This window comes from Vespula vulgaris, chromosome 9 (genome assembly GCF_905475345.1).
Source record: "Vespula vulgaris chromosome 9, iyVesVulg1.1, whole genome shotgun sequence".
Lineage (NCBI taxonomy): Eukaryota > Metazoa > Arthropoda > Insecta > Hymenoptera > Vespidae > Vespula > Vespula vulgaris.
Window position 1 is genome coordinate 495,095 of NC_066594.1, and position 20,813 is coordinate 515,907.

A 20,813-nucleotide genomic window follows, 5' to 3' on the forward strand; every position below is an offset into this window, starting at 1 on the left:
TCCAGTCTTTCTTTTTTTGATTCTCGTAAACAATAACACGTCACGTTTCAAATGACCTATGAGAAGAGCTAAATCTTTCGAAAAATACGATAACAAAATTTCTTATAACCAACTACTATTTTTGGTTAAGACGAAGCACACGAAACAAATAAAAACAATAAAGATTTTATCAGAGAGATATACGATTGCATAAATGAATATAATTGAAATATTAATTTTACGTTTAATGTGCATTTGATTTGCATGTGATAAAATATATATATATACACATATACATACATATATATACATACGTGTATATATATATATGTATATATATATAGATGCGGTTGAAGTTGAAGTGCAACATGATCGAATTTTTGGATCGTCTTACAAGACGACAAAGCGGAAAATTACGAACAAAGCAAGAGTAAACTGCATTCAGCAATGGCAATGTGAGAATTGGAATAAGTGAGAAGAGGCGAAGGAATGACTATATAGATGAGTACACAGACGTGGTGCGTCATTTGTACTTGCACAAATTTTCCATTCGAAATAATCGTTCGAGAAACGAGACTAACGTTAAAACTACTGCTGGAAATCTATTTTGTACAAACCTCCCATCATTTTCATTTTCAACGAAACAACGAATAATGAGATAGGAAAAGCGCCGATGGTAGAATGAAACGAAATGGCGTGCTCCGACAACGACATCGTGATACTTTTTCGATACGAGTCGTACGAACCCTTCTTCTTTACATATTTTTTCGATAAATTGATAAAATACCTATAGATATAAAATTTTAATGTGTTGAGTACTCACCAAGTCAGTAAATTCTGTAAAACAACGCGATACAACACGACGCGAACCTACACGCTTCCGAAATAAAAAATGGCCGCACCGAAACAGACCGGGAAGAGGAAGGCGGTGCGACGAAGCAAATCCACTGATATGACTATCAGAGTTACAAACTTATGCGATACGATCTCACTATACAAATGACATCGTTACCAAATTTCATTACTACGTACGATTTTATTTTAATAATAAAGTAAGAATGCGTTTTATTTGTTTCGTAATCTTAAATTCTTCAAATATGTTATAAAAGATTGTAGATTTCTTTTTTTTCTTTTACGCCGATATAGGGACTTTCAAACATTTGATTTGGCAACAGTGATCGACACTCCCTTTATCGGACCACAATTCTTTGCGTTCGATATCGTACAGTTTTTTCATCTACACCAGAGACATCTACAATACCGGCAAAACTTACATTCCAAATTGTAAGCTATAAATTACTACAAAAGATCGCGTAACGTTTTTTTTAGCAAGATTAATGAATATATTAAAGAGGAATGTTAAATTAAACCAATTGGAGATTTCAATCGATTAATGTTCTCTATGTAGAAAATATCATCACGACGTCAGAGACAATGTTTCATTTGATCTTTTAAATTAAACGCCATTAATAATCTTAAGAACATAGTGTATATATACATCACATTCATGTTTATATGGATGTATGTATATATGTGTATGTAATATATATATGAATGACGTATGATTAATTGGGATTTGCGCGTGCGCGATCTTATTAGCCGAAAAGAAATCAAGGACGTTGTCCGTAAAATCGTTGCTATCCTTAGACTGTTATATTTCGAATATTCTGATAAATTGATGTATACTATTACAAAGAGTGTTATCAGGAATGAACAGTATGCACTTGCAATAAATAAAATGAGCGTATCTGGAAAAAGATGATATTGTTTAATACTTGTTAAAAATATAAATTTCATTACTTTCAATCAACTAGCTAATAACTACAATTTTTAATATAATTACAATGATCTTCCTACAGAAGATATAAGGTAATATGCAACAGTTATTCCCATATTATAGCACATGGGAATCATATTTAATAACATAACAATGTTGAGTCAACGACCAAAAGTCTGGCTTTATAGTTTATAAAATTATAGTAACAACTTTTTCATGGTAAAATCTTTACAATTGAGTGCAATAGATATTACAAAGATATGCAAAAACCATATCACTTTGACAAATAATATCTTTTACATAACAAAATGATTATTGCACTATAAAGATAATTTGCAAAATATCTGATTTTAAATTGTTTTATGCTGCTCGTTACCTCATAGTGGAAAATAATAATATTTAGTAGCAAAAGATCGATCGCTATACAATTTAAGCGCAAGATGCATTAGTTTACTTTCACAAGTATGACTTTTTATAGTTTAGTTTGGTATAACAACCATAGACTTAAAATCATTCTTTGACATTACAGCAACATTTTAATTGCTATTAGTTTAATTAATATGCTTGTTTGTACAAATTAGAAACCTAAATTATATACTGTACAGGTAATACAGATTAGTTTATGGCATTTGAAACTTATAGAACGAAATGACAAGAAGCAATTTCGATGATACGATATATTAACTTTTAACTGGTATATTATTGAATTCTTTAAGTTTATCATTGATTTATCGTTCTTTTAAGTCAAAGTATAATTAACTATGGTAATACACAAGCCATAATTATCCAAAGAAATTTTTAAAGAATCTAAAGAATTGGAAAAATTGGTAATATTATATACTTTCAAAGTACTTTCTCACTGTTTACAATACGTAAAATTTTCTATTAAATTAGTTAAAAGTTGATAAAAAAAATATGTTGTTACATTTAAAAGAATAATAAATTATACTATCCTGCAGTGGACGATGTTCGTTAATTACAATATAATAAAATACCAATGCAAGTAGACGAAAAATCACATGATTTTTTGTATCAAATAACAGAAAAGCCATAACATTATTATACAATCAGAGACATAAGAAATACAATAATTAAACCTCTGTCTTGTACTTCCATATTTCTCAATGGAATAATATTTAATATCGATTTTCATTTTTTATATTTTGTAAGAATTTGTATTAATATTCATAATTGATAACCATAACTAATCTCCATAAAAGCAATTGCCTCTAAAGGTATTCAGAAACAGAACTAGCATACATTGACATATTGAAAGTGGAGAGACAATTATAGACACACTTTTTTGGAATACTATTATTCATATAGCTATTTTTTGAAAGTACTCGAGTGTTTCATAATCTCTTAGGTTTATGTAATCTCTTACAGTAGTTAAGATAGATATAAAAGAACAGGCATTTGCATATACGCGATTTGTATTTTATATATCCTAATTATGTATCTTTAAATGAGTTTCATATTATCTGTATTTATTTTTATTATATGCTGGATCTATTTCCAAATATATAAACAGCTTTCTTCATGTTTAAAATGAACATCTTTGTGGAAATAATTATAGTTTTGTATCTAAGTAGTAGCCTTCATTGATTAGATACTCAACCAACTTTAATACAGTGAAACGCGCCAAAACTTTGGCTAAAGCATGGCTTTGGTGCGATTCACGGGGAAAAAAATTATATACAACATACATACATGCGCACACACACACACATACATACATACATACATACATACATACACACATACGTACATACATACATACATACATATATATATATATACACATATGTATGTATATATATATAACACATTCAGATACACGTAATTATCTTCGAATATTCACAATTTTCATTCACCATACACACACGCACTCATACATACGAACGGAGATGCAGATGCAGACGCAATGCACGCACATTCTTGTCCATCTTTATGTATTTGTAAATTTTAGTACTCAGTCTTCAGGCTGCAGTCTGTCAATAGTTCTATGTACACAAAGGGCATATTTACAAGGGGTTGAACATATTTTTTTTTATCTAGATGAGAATAACAGTTTTGAGTAATGTTGCCAAGCACTACACGATCTTAATGGCATTGTCAATATGTAATTTTGACATTGTCTTTTTAACGCGAAGTGCTGTTAAACGCACAGCAGGGTTCGCATGCCAACACTCTGCCATTAATTTACTCAACGCAAACAGAATCTGAAAAAAGAAAAATAGAAGAACGTATTAATGGTTTTAATTAAAAATATCTATAATATAGGTAAGTGTAATATAGGTATTTGTAAAAATACACAGATTAATTGGCTTACTGGATCGTTATCCCATCTCGCTGGAATAACAGGACGCAAACGTTTTACACATACAGCTAATCGCATGTCTTCAAAATCTGGATCATTTGGGACAACGTCGTGATAAGGCAAGGCATATGGTTCCACAATGGAATTCTTACCACCTGTTACACAACGTCTACATGCTTCCCACAAAACTAATCCTACAGAGTACATGTCTGCCATTTTGAAAGCATCAAACGACGATGTGTTCAAACTTTCATCCAACACTTCTGGAGCCATGTACCTTCTGGTTCCTACTCGCGTATTAGGCGCAATATCGATTTCTCCGCTTTCACTAGATTAAAACAATAATCAATATCGTTCTTAGAAACTTAATAGCATGACGTATCAAAGTCGATATATATGGTATTAGAAAAGCTGACATACCTTATAAAACGTACAGCTAAGCCAAAGTCAGCAATTGCACATTCACCATTCCTTTTAACTAAAATATTTCTGCTTTTAATATCTCTATGAGCTATCGCTGGTTTTCCACGAGTTCCAAAAATTTCTGTATGCAGATGAGCAATACCCGATGCAATGGAAAGACAGATAGCCAATAGGCCTGCATGGTCTAGTACGGTGGTTTGTAAATAATCATGTAAAGAACCTCTTTCATGATAGTCCGTAATTAATAACATTTGAGTCCAAGATCCTGTTCCTTTAATGTCGGCGGCAATGAAGCCTAAGATATTATCGTGCCTCATTAGAACAGTTTGATAGATTTCAGTTTCACGAAACCAAGATGCTTCTTCCAAAGTAAAGAAGACCTTCACTGCCACTTTTTCTCCTCTCCATCGTGCAAGCCATACTTCACCGTATCTACCTTTTCCCACGCACTGCGATAAAGCCAATTGTTTAGCTATAGTTCTTTGTACTAAAAGAGGTAGTCCAGAACCTGATCCACTACTCTGATCTATAAAATCTCTAAGCGTTCCTTGAGAAGGTACTAAGCATGGGCCTCTTTCTTTTCTTCTGTACCTATGATATATGATCACCATTGCTATCAAAATAACGGTTAAACACACAGATAATGAAGCAGCTAGTATGATGAGCGGTGCTCCAGAAGCAATAGCTATAGGATCTGGTGCTGCGGTGGGACGAGGCTTGTACTCTGGAAATAACTCCTTGTTACACAGAGCTGTCTTGTTGCAACAAATTATGTTTTTTCCTTGTAGATGTGGAACGAGGTAGCCCTTGCATTGCAGGAAACCCTGCTCGTCCGGTGGCAAACATCCAAAGGACCATTCTGGAACATATTCTCCGAGTTCCGCATCCCACACTTCCTCTACAGCGCTAAAACAATGTCCACCGGGTCTTCCTTCGCAAGTACCGTTTTGTCGGTCGTCCGGGCAGTGTCCTTCACAGTAGCAAGTAATTCCCAGCACTGAAAGAAAGAAAGAATGTAAGAAAAAAAGGAAATCATTTATTTCGATCAAATATTATTAAAAATACAAAAGACATTCGAGTATCAGTGAATTATTTTAACTTTGATCAAAACGTACAACTACTATATTGTTAAATACGTATTCTAAGCAAGAAACAAACATTGGATCGTTCAATATCCGTTTCCTAATAACGACTCGAATTCAAAAAGAAAATATTTAATGTAACTTTGAGGTTATGTATCGATAAACAAATTTTATATGTAACTTAAACATAACAGATGATTCAAAAAAGGAAAGAAAGAAAAGAGAGAGTCGTTAAAAAGCATACTAGTTACGTAGACATAGTTTTAAGATTCAAAGATTCTATAAAGAACGGACGAATGGTATATAGAATCAAGCATCTAATATCGAATGAATTCGAGAGGTTTGCCAAGCATCGATGTGTCGCGTAGGCGGACGAGCATCACTACCCACGACTCTCAACGAATGAACAGTCATCAGAAGGAACAAGAAAGTTGTTCGTTTTCGGTTCGTTGATAAAATATAATCGTATTTAACGCGGAATATAAAAATATAAAATAATTTCATTCTCAACTTCACTGGATATCTTGATTTTCATAATTATAATGGGATACACGTGTGGGTGTATGTAATTTTAGAAATTCAGTCAACGAACTTGCAGAACTGATCGATTTCAATCGGATTTCATTGATCGAAGAATATCTTTTTAAAGATCTCGAGTAATATATGTACTCTTAAAAAGAGAACGTCTATATTCGCTAAATTGCGTATATATCGACTGAATGTGAAAGATGTTTCATCAATGAAAACAATAATAATAAATGTTTGTTTCGTATTTATAAAATTGAAGTATATTCGCTTTCCCCTCCTTTTACAATTACGTACAAGATGTCGTGGATACGAAAGAAGAGAAACAAATGTTTTTATATAGAACGTTAATTCTAAACTAAAATGAATCTTTCTTGATCAACGTGGAAAAAAGGAAATGAATCATTGTAGTATCATCGATACCGAAAAGATTAGCTTGAAGGCAGGAACTTGATACATACTGATTACAAAGTAAAGCGCGAAGGTGATCGAGATTGAAGATACAAAGGATAAGTTTCATTCTATTTATCTTGTAAGCTAACCTATAGAAGAGGAATTTTATGTACGTTGTTAATCACAAGTGAAATTTCTCGTACGAGAAACTGTATCATTATTCATAGACGAAACAAAACGCTATCAAGTCGCAAAATATTTTTCTTTTTTTTTTTTTTTATAAAAAGAAATTTCATAAAAAAAGAAGAACGATGTAACCTCTTTACATTTTGATTGATACGCAAATTTGATCGATAAAACTAAAGCGTTGCATCGGATTGCGTATAGAGTTTAAGGTTATCTCGGGCTTGCAAAAATCAACGAGAAATGCGTCGCAATGAATCAAGAGCGGGAAGTTTATAAACAAATTTAATCGTCTGACAATAAAATCGAACGATTAAACGTACGAAACATGGAAAAACAATAAGTCTCTCTCCCTACTTCTCTATGGGCGTCTTCGGTCTTATCGTTATAATCAAAATAAGTATTTTTTCTTCGTACGAATCTAGACGTCGATACGACTTTTTTTTCCCTTTTTCTTTTTTCATTTGAAAGCAACGAAATTTTCTTTTTTTTCTCCTTTTCTTCGTCCTTTCTCTCTCTCTTTCTCTCTTTATATAAAAATTAAAATATAAGTGAAAGTCGCGGGTGTAACGGTTCGTCGCAATGGTTTAAAACAGAGAAAAGAAAGATAAGAAGTGAAAAGGATGGAATAAAGGAATCGCGATAAATGCGAGAGACGCGATTTTATCTTCGGAATTAGGGAATTGCCGTGTTAAACGGTTCAGAGTGTCGACAAAAAAGGAGAAGAAGCAGGAGGAGGAAAAGAAGGAGAAAGAGAGGGAGAGGAAGAGTAAGAATAAGAATAAGAATAAGAAGAAGAAGAAAAAGAAGAAGAAGAAGACCGACGATGTGTAGACGGAGAAGGAAGAAAAACGAAAAAAAAAGGTGGTTAGTTGGTTGGTAGTCGAGAAGTATTGCGAGATAGTCACGAGACGACAGTGGAGCTCGCTTATCTTATGTCGCGGAATTACTCCCTCGCGCGTCTATTTTCCGGTGACCGCTCTATTTATAATCTCCCCAAATATCTGGATGACGGATCGATCCTCCATGCGTTCTGCGTCCGTTCAGTCGTGTAACGCACGATACTAATCTCTCTGTTTCTCTCTCTTTCTCTTTTTCGCCCCTCCACCATCATTAACTGCTACCAACCAACCACCCTTTACTTCAACTGTCCTCCACTTCTATTCCTAACCTAACTATTCGCTATAAGAAAACGTATCCATAATCTTTTGGCGTACGATACACACTACACGATACATTATTACTTTATTTCGTTGATATTCTTATACCTTTTTTACCGACATTATACGTAATACCTTCTTTTTTCATCGTTCTATCACACACCCTTTCGTCCTCATCCCCATCTTCTCATCCTATTTCCCCCCCCTTTTTTTTCTTGTCGTATAACACAATGCATTCAAGTAGAATGAGATTGGTATTTTTTTTTTATGAGCCAGCCAAATTTCTCTCCCATATTTCAGTTTAAATGGAATTTTTATCTTCCTTTTCTTTGGCTTCCTATGTCCAGTTGTACGTCGATCACGTATACGCGTGTGTGTGTATATATATATATATATATGGAGTGAGAAATACATGTCTACTGTACGAATACTTCAGTTCCACATTATGTGTGTATATTGTGCGTGTGTACTAAAGTATATATATAATTCGATCATCACAAAAGTCGAAAGTACATGTATGTCTACTTCCGTTTTTTATATCGGACCTCCAGTATTTCCCCTAGTTTTTATAATGCGGTATTTGTTCACATAGTTCTTTACGATTCCTTCCGGCAAGTTTACTATTCATCTCGACAAGGTCGTTCAAACTTCGAACGGTCGTTTTCTTCGCATGCGCGATTAATTATCACTGAATTTCTATTACGACAAAACTTTGTTTGATTTTATAAAAAATTATTACATTTTAAAGAATCAACGATCAGGATATCGATTTAAATAACTTAATTATTATTATTATCATATTTAATGAAAGAGGTTAAGATAAATTTAAACGATTCTTATCCATTACGGATAATACTTATCGTACGAGGTCCGTTTTACTAAAAGAAAAATTGTTCAAATAAAAAAGCGATCTTTATATCCTCTTCAATAACTTATGATCGCAATCGATCCGTATGTCGATAGTTCGGACATTAGATTATTTACGATCGACAATAAACTTATCTTGCTCTGCGAAATGTAAATTCAGATAAGTCTATTGATCGATGACAAACGAGTTGAAGGTGAGCGCATCTCTTTCAAACATTTGTTCGAGTATCGCGATGGCAAAGAGACAGAATGAACGAGTATGTGTATGTGTGTATGTGTTCCAGAGAGAGCGAGAGAGAGAGAAAGAGAACGAACTCGTTTCTTATCCTTGTCTATCTCGAAATGAAAATAGAAGGGAGAGGTGAGGTGAAGTATGAGTACTTTTCCATCAACAACATCCAGTCAATGAGTTTAATTGTCGATTGCAATTCGAGAGCGATCGCTCGATACGCTTCGTAAATAGCCTTTCCTTCATCTTCGTTTTTCTTTTCGAGGAAAATTCTTCGCGCGATCGGCCTTTCTAATTCTTATTTTAGAAATGGGCACGTCCGTTTCGTAAAACTGTAAGCACGTTAACAGAAAACTGTAAGAACTACTTGTCAGTATATATTGTACATAATACAGATAGATACATATACGTAGTTTCATACGTGCATTTGAGCGTTTTTTTAGTTATAACACTTCAATTCGCGTTAGTAATCACGGCAAGCTGGAAAAGCAAATAGCGATATCGGTCAATGATAACTCTCGCTACGCCCGCGAGATCGTGATTTCGAAAAGGTTCGAGTCAAGCGATTCTTCGTAAAAGCTTAAGTTTTTTTTTTCTCAAACGATCGACGACACGTATGTACTTATATATATATATATACACATGTGTGTGTGTATATATATATGTATACGTACGTCGTTATATTTATCGTTTACTTCATTTATAACGCGAGAGAGAGATTTCGTAACTATTCAAATAAAGTTTTTCGAACGAACGAGTTTCTTTTTTTTTAAACGCAACTACCGACCAGTTTTCACGATATTCATTTAATTAGACGAGTACTAACTTGAACGAACTTACGACAATTCATTTGTTTTCTTTGATTTAATATATATTTTACTTTTGTACGTACAGTAATAAACAAGCGAAAACTTTCGATAAACATTTTAGTTAATTACCATTAGTAAGTGTGATTTTAATAATTGTAAACAAATAAAAGAAACGAAAAACAAAAACGAACAAATTTATTTTCGATGGTTTAAGTATTATCTTTGTTTGAAAAAAAAAATAAATAAATAAATAAAAAATAAAAGAAAATTGGAAAGAAAATTTGTGTTCTTAATATTTATTTCTTAATATTTTCTAAGATAGTTTGTCTTATCTTTGTGAAAATAAATGAAAATAAAAAATAAAGAAAAAAGAAATAATTTTGACGAACTTTTATTTCAAGGAGAAAATACGTATTACAAAGTTGATAATTTAAAAGACGACTCGCAGTCTTGAGAAAAGCCTAACACTTGTTCTCATCTTTCCGAGTAAAAATAAAAGCAAGACTTGTAGGCACGTGCGATCGGTGCACCTTACTTAGGACATAACATCGGACAAGCGATTAATGAAGGGCTGGTGACGAGGCATTTGTTTCTCCAACGTCGTTGTTGGTAAACTTTGTTCAGTTTCTGATCTTTTTCATTTAACTTGAAAGGAATCAAGAAAAAAAGATCGTATTTGTTAATTTACTACTGATATATGCTATGATACAAATCTCTTTCTCTCTTTCTTTTTCTTTTTCTCTCTCGATATAATTCATCTGTATAAAAATCTGGTTTTACACGGCGCCCCCTTATCGTTATCTAAAAATATTTTCTCGTCATTAGGACAAGGATGACGTTTCTGTGGATTTCATTCCAATCCATTCAGTATTTTACGTCAAAATCAACGTCAATGCGCCGCGATAACGCGTATACTGACTAACATGTATATTTTTTATTTAATACATAACGAAGAAAAAATCTCATGTATGAGGATATATATATATATATCTGTATTGTGCAGGATATATTTATATCTGTATTGTGTGTGTATCTATATATATATACATATCTGTATTGTGTATATATATATATATATATATATATATATATATATCTGGTAGCAAGCAAAATTGATTCCGAAACGTAAAAACGCATGACGTAAGATGTACTTCAGTGCTGGTTGCACTGAATTGCGATTGGTCAATACTTATATATTTACATTAGTACGATCGAATCAGAATCTGCCATGTCTTTACTTCGCGATTTTTTGGGTTTTAATTTTTGTTATTGTTATTATTATTATTTCTATTATATTTATTGTGTACATATACACGTTTTTATTTTATTACTATTATTATTTTTACATTATTATTATTATTATATCTATTCAAACGTTAATGTTATTTAAAAAAAGTTTCTTCATTCTTCTATTTAATTTAAATAAGCAAACCAACCAATCACGAGTCTCAATGATGAGACATTCTCGGCATTGATGTCGTAAATTGATCTTTATTATATATCGCCGACGATTTCTTCAATATTCTTTCGAAAGATAAATCAAAGAAAAACGATGATAACACGATTAAAAAAAAAAAGAAAAGAAAAAAAAGAAAAAACAATGAAGAGAATAAGGACGACGATAAGGAAGAACGAATGGCAATTATCCGGTCACATCACTCGTCGTTTACCGTTTAACAGGATATTGGAAAAAGATACGCGATCTTCTCGCACGTCCTCGGGATTGCTGAAAGATCGGTATTTCTCCTTTACTGAGAATCACACATTCATCTAAAATATGCAATGAACGAGCGTGATTTTTCGCGGAAAAACAAAGATCGTTCGGTCTTCCGTATTCTTCTATAAGTTTCCGTGACTTCGTTGAAGAATCAGTGTAAATATATGTAAATAAACACACACACTACAGATATTCGCGCCTCTGTCAGCATTGTTATACAACAAGATTACGAATATTTCGAGGAAAACTCGACAGGAATATAGATTTTGACGATTCTCGATTTCAATAGTAGCAATTTAAAAACAGAAAAGGAAAGAAAACAATCTAGATTTTATAATCGAAGTTACTCAACGTGTTAAAAAAAAAAAAAAGAAAGAAAGAAAGAAAGAAAGAAAAAAGAAATGGCGTTTAATTCCGCGATATGTATTAAGAGAACGAACGAATAAAGAGTATCAACAAAAAGAGTAGTTTTTAAGTTGATGGATAATAACTCTGCCTCTGTTAGAAAGAGAAAAACACAAGTCAATTAGTTTATGACCCGACAAAAAGACTTCTAATTAAACGAGCTCACAATGGACCGGAAGAAAATAGCGAACGGACAGTACGATGCTTTTGGAACGTCATTGAGGTTACTGCAGGAATCGTTGAAACAGGATGTTGCGATGTTCGCGAGACGCGCTATAATGGAGAGAGAGAGAGAGAGAGAGAGAGAGAGAGAGAGAGAGAGAGAGAGAGAACGAAGAGAAAGGGAAGAATGATATGCTGCTGTCAAAGCGTGTCTACAATGTCTCACTGTTACACAGTTCACGCAATAAATCGATCTTATCCGACTAAAGCTAAATTCTATAACAAGGATTGAATCCTATTTAATTTTGGAAACGGCCGGAGCGACATCGTTTTTATAAAACGTGTTATAATATTGGGAATATCCGTGCGAGGAAAGAAAACTCGTCGAAAGGAAAAAAAAGAAAAGAGACGAAAAGAAAAAGAAGAGTTCGGGGATAAGAGGATGGATGAAAGTAAAAAAGAAAAAGAACTAGCTACTGAGAAGGAATACTACGACGGGTTTTCGTGGTGGCGTCGGGAATCTCTGGAACCGCTGGTATTTCAGTCCCTAACCTCTGCATCTAATCTCTCTCTCTCTCTCTCTCTTTCTCTCGAGGGTTAAAAACGTGCGTACGTTCGCGAAGAGAAAGCGAGAGAAGCGTATTATCTTGGTGGATAAGACGAAGCTCGAGAAGATCGGCACGCACACGTAGAAGAGACGTCACACTATTTTCAGCGTGTATCGGAAAGACTAAGAGAGAGAGAGAGAAAGAGAGAGAGAGAGAGAGAGAGAGAGAGAGAGAGAGAGAGAGAGAGAGAGAGACGGGAAAACGAGCGTCGCGAAGGGAGATCTCTTGCAATGGAAATGAGAGACGATGAGAAAGGAGGGAGAGAGAGAGAGAGAGAGAAAGAGAGAAGAGGCATCACAGTCGTCTTGGTCCGTCCTCGAGACGTCTTCGAAATCGGAGCAAAAAGCTAGGTGGAAGAAGGAAGGATCGAGGGCGCGCCGGACGACGATCTCTCTTAAAGCTGGAGGAGAAGAAGAAGAAGAGGAGGAGGAGGAGGAGGAGGAAGAGCAGAAAGAGTGAGAAGAGGGATCGTTTCTCTCCGCAGTATACGACGACGACGACTACAAAGAAGGCGACATACGACAAAGGGAAGAAACGAGGGATGCGATGTTTCTTTTGGAAGAGAGAGAGAGAGAGAGAGAGAGAGAGAGAAAGAGAGAGAGGACGGATATTGTTTGTATATATGTGTGTGTATGAAAGAGAGATAGAGTGTCCGCACATATGTGTGGCAGAAGGCGAACGGACACCAATCGTTCTCGCGCACAGTCCCTCTGCATATCCTCCGATCGATTCCTCTCCTTCTCGACTAACGTTTACCACGAAAACTCGCACTGTTTTTACGATTGAAACGATCGATTCGTAAGGAATACGTTGGTTTAATCGCGTTTACGTTATTCTTTACTCACCACCGAGAAATCTCGCGACAAACACTCCCAGGCCGAGCCACAGGCCGTATTTACATCCGCGCCGACCCGGGGTAGCGGAGAGCTCAGCCATTTTCTACACTCGAGAGCACATACTTCACTGTGACGTAGGGCGCTCGGCGTCGACTCGCAAGGCGCAGGCCACGGACGCTTCGGTCAAACTCGGCTCCGTCCGTTTTCATTCGTCGGGACCGCGCCGAACGGCTGTGGTATTTAGTGGGGGTATACCTTCGTGCGACTTCGTTATTCTTCGTAAAGACCGAGTGAGAAAGAGAGAGAGAGAAAGAAGCACAGTAGTAACACACGATTTCGCGCTAAGACGTTTGCGGATTCGCGGCCGAGCTTCGATTCGAGTCGGGTCGAACGCTTGTTAATTCTTCGAAGAGGGATGCGTACATACGTATGTACTCGACTTTTCGTCTTCTATAAATTTATTACAAACATGTATATATATGTGTAAAATCATTGATATATCAAACGAAGAGAAAAGAAAACAACAGCAAAGGAAACAAAAAATGTACTCGTTTTTCAGCCGCACACATATATATCTATACATGTGTATGTATACGAGCGTATCAGACTTTTTCTAATCCGATAGTTTCCGTTGAAAAATTAGTAAACTTCTTTTTTTTTTCTCTTTTCCCTTCGTTTCATTTACTATCTTGATTATCCTTCGTTAGACATTATCGAATAGGTTTAAAACTTTAAAGAGGAGAATATATCGCGATGTTGAAGCTTGGTACGGACCTGACATCAGGTTGAAAAAGTGGGGGAAGAGCGCGCGACGGCGCCCTGCGGGCGCCACCGTGCCGCGACGAGCAGAGCCCCGGAGAGATCTTTCTTTCTCTTTCTCCTTTTCCCGCGTGACGAGCCACGACAGTGTATACCAGCCGACGGCTCCAGAGCTTTAAGAGAGTATGAGCCAAGAGGAGCAGCGAGGGGAGCTGCTGCTCCTTGGAAAGGCGCGAATGTCTATGCGTCTCGCGTCACCGTCAACGGAGAACTAGAACTCAGCTAGAATCTGAAATCTTTTTCTTGAGCCGAAGGAACGAGAATGATGCGACTCTGTTCCTTTTTTTCTTTTTTTTTTGTTTTTTTCTCCAAAGAAAAGAAATGTCGATCTCGCTCGAAGCTCATTATTACTCTCGCGTGGTCTATTTTTTTTTATTTTGTTTTTATTTCTTTTTTATCTTTATTATTTTCTTTTTCTTTAGTTTTTTTTTGAGGCTTGATCTATATAATATATATGTGTGTGTGTGTGTGTGTGTTCGTATTTATCTTACGCTTTTGCGTTTTTAGACGCGTCGATCTTCCCTTAAAATTATTCTCGAAACGATCGCGGATGTTTACGTTCCTCTTAATGTTTATTCATTTATTAACGTACGATCGATCCTTTGAAATTGTTTTTCAACTAAATGCAACTCGGATCGCGTTTACATTAAAATGTTCGACTCGTGGAAATAACGGGATCTAATGGGTCAATTAAACGCAAGTGAACTCTTAACGATGCAACGACTCCGTGAGGAGATTCGCACGGCACAGGACTGAGGAAGCGGCGAAACTCGATGCGACCGTGAAAAGAAAGCGATTTCTTCGCCTCGAAAAGGAGATAGATCGAGTTGTGCGAGCCTGCAAAAGGAGTTTGATCGAGCTCGAGGGGATCGGTACTTATTTGCGTCTTTTCCTACGTTGTATCTCCTAGTTTAGTGCTTCCTCGACATTTCTATGAAAAAGAAAAAAAGAAAGAAGGAGAAGGAGAAGAAGAAGAAGAAGAAATATCAGGCGAACATTGCTCTTCGACCGGTTAATTAGCGGGAGTGCGTGAGAATTTGAACGAATAGGAAGCGAGTATCTTGAAAGTCGCTTCTTAGATCGAGGAGCAATTTGCGAAACGTTTATGACGATGTCGTTGATTTATTTTTTATTTTTTATTTTTATTCATCGAAGTAGTTGATTACATTGCGATTTCACTGAAAGTATATTTATACGAACGAGTAGTAGAGATAGTAACTACGTACCAGTTGATAGGTATAACTTTACGCTCGAACGACGTTGTACATCGACAGTCATTAGTATTATTTTCAAAGTCGTTGAAAATCGATCGATCTGATCTACCGAACCTGCTCTTAGTAAGATAACGAAGGCTTATAGATTCGTCAGTCGTTATACTTCTTGCCGTAGGCTCTTCTTACACGGGGGGTTAATCGTCGCTTAACTATACCTATTACTCTTTAATTAGTTAAGATCAACGACGTAGAACTCGAAAGGCACGTTTCACTCGAACGCTTTGTACCACGCGTTTTCTTTCTTTCTTTTCTTCTTTCTTTCTCTTTTCGCGTATGTCCGTTGGAATATCTCCAACTAGGCCCAACATTTAGGTAGCTAAGTATACTATTTAATACTTTGCGGTGCCATAAAAGTCTCCATCGTGACGCTTATTAATTGGTGGCCGCTTATTAATTGCACGAAACGCGTGAGAAATCGAATGAGCTTGGTCGCGAGTCGTGAGAAATTGACTCGATCTTACCTTAAAAGTTTCCTGTTTAATGCCGTATAAATTAATCTCCCTTTAATTTTGTTCGCACGTTAGAAAATTATATTTATTTTTCCCAACACCTTCGGTTTATCGTTATTCGATCTACGTCGGAGAAAAATCCAGCGATTATTCTGAATCTTGCGATGAAATGACATTAAATTAATTCGAAACGTTGGAAAAATGTTTATCGTCCGATCGATATCAAATAATTGCTGTAAACTCTAAAATAACTGAGATAAAAAGTAGTTGACAATAAGTTGATGCTAATTAATTCGAATGAAAATATCGGATCAATGAGGATTACTTGTGACGATGTGTCCAAACTAATGCTACGTAAACAGATTTAACAAATTCTTCTCTACCTACGCAATCTTTTTTATCTAAAGAACGCTTAGTAAATTTTAATCGTAATATAAATTCAATACGTACAAGAGTTTTATATAAAAACATTATCGAAAAAAACAACGAGCACGTACGTCCGAAGATCGTACCGATTCTCGTTGGATTCGTTTACTGATTTTTAAAATGGTTTTATAGGTCGATTCAAAACCAAAAGGTCGATTCGTCGTTTTCGTCGTTATCGTTGCTTTCTTTAAAGTTTCTCGCCTAACCTGTTGCCTGTCCATGTTGCTACTTTGCTCATATGTACCATATATGAAGGAAAGATCACGATAAAGATTGAAACGCGACGCTGCTCCGTTCCGCCGTTTAAACCACCTCCGTTATTACGTACATGTATTTTTAGAGATGATGTTGAACGCTTTTATGGAAACGCGACTTCCGACACGTTCGAACGCAACGATGCAGAAGCGTGTGCGCGCGAGCGCGAGTGAACGCGCCCATGCGTTTTTCAGCTTACGTTCCTTTTCCTCGATCGTTCGGTTCTTCGCGCTATCTCTCACGACGATCCGATGCTATTCAGGTTTCTTTACTGCTCCACTATCTACTACTGACACTTGTATATTCGCGAAGAAATAACTCGTGTACGATTGTATATTAATTTCCATGCGACACGTGTATCTACCTACTTATTTACCAGTCGAATATTTTAACGTAAACCTATTCGATTAGTTACGATTATCTTATCACGTCGTTTCGTTTGACAATGTAATATATATATTTTTGTCTTTTTTATCTTTTCCTTTCTATCTCTTTTTTTCTTTTTTTTCTTTCTTTTTTTTTTTTTTTTACATATATCCAAGATTTTTCCAAGTTAGTGGTGGTTATTTAGTTACATGGTTACGAAATCTTCTTTCGATTTATAACATAATTCGGTCACGTACACCTAATCTTCGTTTTTTTTCTTCCTTTTTTAAAGACGACGAAGATACGAATTTAGCCGGTCGTTTTTCTTTTTTCTTCCTGTTCGCTTTCGTTTAATAAACGTAAAAGAATTTTATTCGCAAGCGAAACGAATTTCTTATGGATATATCGACTTTCGCACGGTTTATATATTATATATACGAGGATTTCTTATCATAATTTAGTAACACGCGTTCGAAATCGCTGTTCGATCTTATTTACGACGAGCAACGCGCGACGTTTCGTTGATTATCAATACCACGATATCTGCCCCTTCGCGACGTCCTCAGCACGTGTTTCTTTCGCGAATTATGTACGTCGGTCTGTAACTTTTTATCGAATCGATCGAAAACCAGAGACACGATTTTATTCGTTTTTAAACCTGCCATTATATTACGCTCCTATTACTCGTTTCTCTCTTATGTTTAATCGACTTATTTAGTGAGAAAAAACATGAAATAAAATTGTTCAGCGATCATGTCCGATAATAACGATGGATTACGAGGATATGGTAATCGATCTCTCTCTTTCTCTCTCTCTCTCTTTCTCTTTTATGAGGCTAGACGCGCGCGAACACGTTCGTACTTAAACGCGTTTATCGCTCATAAAAATGCAAATTATTATGCCGCACCGAAAATTATAGACGCATACTCATAAGTCCTGACACAATTTGTCTCCGGATCGTGAATCACTTAATTTCAGAGTACAAAGGATACTGTGTTTAAACTCTCTCTTTCTCTTTCTCTCATTTTCTATCTCTCATTCTCTCATTTTCTCTCTCTTTCATTCTCTCGTATACTCACCACCCGCTCGGTTGACCACTTATTTAGCGTTCCGCGTTCGCATGCTAGCTGCTTCTACCGGAACTAATTGAAACGTTGCTCTTAAACGCCTGTAAACACTGCTCAGAGTCGTTTCCTTGCGTATTGTCGCGCGTGTCCCGACTTTCGTTTGAGAGGAATGTCGAAATTGATATTCTCCGTTTCATATAGTATGTGTATACACGTATGTATACACGTACATATATATATGTATATACATATACATATACATGTACATATACATATGTGTGTACGTGTATATGTACTTTTTTATAGGCAGCTTTTTAATTTATAGGCAAGCCGAGTCGAATGACACGTACGATTCATATAAAAGATCCGATACGTTCAAATACAATAACTAAATCGATTATACGATTCTTAAGTTTTTCTCGTAAAAAAAAAGAAACATTTATTGTTGCCTTTTATTACTTCGAGAATGATTTAATAGAAATGTTAAAGTTATGGATAATGATTCTTAACTGTTAACAACAATAACGCAATATGTACACGCGCGTACATATATGTCTCTATATATTATAATCTTCAGAATTTTCATTTCTATTTGATCATAATTATATAATGAAATTTCTAATAGAAAAAAAGTGCGACTCGGCACAAAGACGAATGTTCTTCGTTGTGTCGTTTTCCGTTCGTTTTTTCTATTTCTTTTTCTTTTTTTCTTTCTTTCTTCTTCTTTTTCCTTATCACATGCGTGCATAAGCGCTCAATTACACGCGCGCGTGCTTTTATCGCGTAAGCCAAGAAGAAAGAGGAAGGAGAAAAAGAAAAAAAAGAAAAAAAAAAGAAATAGACAACGCGATCGGAGCGCCATAGTAGCTCATAAGCGAGCTTACTCAACGAGAACTATAGGGATAAGATAAGGACTCTCATAATTATTATAGTAATGCCATATATATCGCGAAGTCGTATTGCTGGCGAGTAAAGTTATGAGATCGTCGAAGAACCACCTACTCGACTGACTGACTGACTGACTTACTGACTCAGATTTATAATTAGTTGTTATTTACTCGTTATAATTTTCTAGCATTGGAAGAAAAAGAAGATACCTACGTTGAAATATTTTTACCGATAACGAAAGCATCGACCGTTCAACTCGAAGTTCGTTGTTCCTTATGAAAAATAATTTCTTTTTTCTTTTTTCCTTTTTTTCTTTTTTCATTCGCAATTCTAACTGACCTAAAATAATAAACGAGCCTTTTATAAGATCGAACAATTGACCACTGTCGAGAATCTCTTACTATTATATCTCTTACACGAATGAATCCCGGTAATGATATTCTCAAAAGGGAGAAATCGATTTTTGTCATTACGAATAAAATACGATTGCAGTTTATGGGGCTCTTATCAATTTGCGCGGAAACCGTTGTTAAGGGAACCGTCAACGATCGAGACGCTCGTGGCCGCCAACGAAGTCGAAAACGAATGAAATTTGGTCGGTCTCGAAAAGGAGAGAAGAACTCGTACGAGTTTCTTCGAGAGCTATGCGTGTTACTTATTCGTGCTTGGATCGGTAGAATGTCGTCGAGGAACGAAAGAGAGAGAAAGAAGAATCTTTTGAATTCCGTGTTAACGAAAAAGGAGGAGCACAGTGGACGACAATCCGTTCCTTCAAACCGGATTTCGGGATTACAATCGACCGCCTGCTTCTTCGTCTTCTTCTACTTCGTCTTTTTATTCTTTTTCTTCTTCTTCTGCGAAGCCCTTCGTTCGTTTTTATGCAGTCGAGGGCGACGGAGATCTCGCCTTCGGCTCGTCACATTCGAACGGCCACGGGTAAGTGCGACAATGGGCAACAAAGGGAAGTAGGGATCGGGTCCGATCGTAAAGGTCCCTTATTCGGATTTCGAATCATGGTCCATTCGTCTCGGATGTCTTGGAACCGTATTTTCTTCTGCGAAGAAAGAGGAATGATCAATGGTGTGAAACATTCCCGAATAATACTATGGATACTTTCTATAAAGCGGCTTTAAAAAAGATTCGTAAAGATTCATCGTTGGATCCTAAGAAATTTCCTTCCTTCCTTTTTTTTCCTTTCTCCTTTTCTATCGTCTTCTTTTTTTTTGGAAAAATATAACACAATAGTATATACCTATATACGTGATTACGAGTTATTGCGTGTTAATGGAGATCAATGGCGCGTGGATAACAGATTGTAATTAGTAAAGAACTTTGACAAGCAAGATAGGTACATATACATATCGTAAGAATAAACGATTCTCGTTGTATTATCGCGAAACAGGTTTACAAGGATATTTTCAAGGATATTCATCGTCGGAAAGAGGTGTGAGAAGGAAGACCGACAATTCGCGAGGTTGAACAAGATCCTTGGATTAGAATGAACCCTCTTTTGCCGTTCCACGAACGGTTCGTTTAATACTCTTTCGCCTGGCGCCTCGGCGAAGTTTAAAACGCGACAGGAGGAGGACTGTTAAAGAAAAGAAGTCGAGAGGGAGGAGGGAAAAAAAGGGGGAACCAGAGGGCCCAAAATCTCGATCTGTTCGGCGCCCGTTACGAGGTGGACCGACGAAGGTGGAAATATATATTTCATTCGAGGTAGAATGGGTGTATGTAAGGGAGAGAGAGAGAGAGAGAGAGAGAGAGAGAGAGAGAGGAGAAACGGTCGGACGGAGC

The 20,813-nt window shown here is 35.9% G+C and overlaps 1 protein-coding gene across 3 annotated transcripts; it reads right to left on the reverse strand.

Annotated features, from left to right (window-relative positions):
* Nucleotides 1-1,726: 1,726 nt before the first annotated feature.
* Nucleotides 1,727-13,665, reverse strand: LOC127066067 (bone morphogenetic protein receptor type-1B). Of its 3 annotated transcripts, none has more exons than XM_050999324.1 (4): nucleotides 13,485-13,665; nucleotides 4,497-5,496; nucleotides 4,089-4,404; nucleotides 1,727-3,978 (listed from the first exon to the last, which is right to left on the reverse strand). In XM_050999324.1, exons 1-4 carry the CDS (start codon nucleotides 13,573-13,575, stop codon nucleotides 3,850-3,852), a joined length of 1,536 nt encoding a protein of 511 aa, XP_050855281.1. In that variant the 5' UTR covers nucleotides 13,576-13,665; the 3' UTR covers nucleotides 1,727-3,849. The 3 variants fall into 3 exon arrangements, with proteins under 3 accessions (XP_050855281.1, XP_050855282.1, XP_050855283.1); XM_050999325.1 differs by lacking the exon at nucleotides 13,485-13,665 and adding an exon at nucleotides 13,298-13,469; XM_050999326.1 differs by lacking the exon at nucleotides 13,485-13,665 and adding an exon at nucleotides 5,826-8,018.
* Between the last annotated feature and the right edge of the window lie 7,148 nt (nucleotides 13,666-20,813).

Bases quoted from the DNA above. Each gene is read 5' to 3' on its own strand.
- LOC127066067 (XM_050999324.1), bottom strand. From the start codon at position 13,575: ATGGCTGAGCTCTCCGCTACCCCGGGTCGGCGCGGATGTAAATACGGC. The intron at 4,405-4,496 runs GTATGTCAGCTT...GTTTTAATCTAG, and splicing joins TTAGCTGTACGTTTTATAAG to TGAAAGCGGAGAAATCGATA. The intron at 3,979-4,088 runs GTAAGCCAATTA...TTCTTTTTTCAG, and splicing joins CGAGATGGGATAACGATCCA to ATTCTGTTTGCGTTGAGTAA.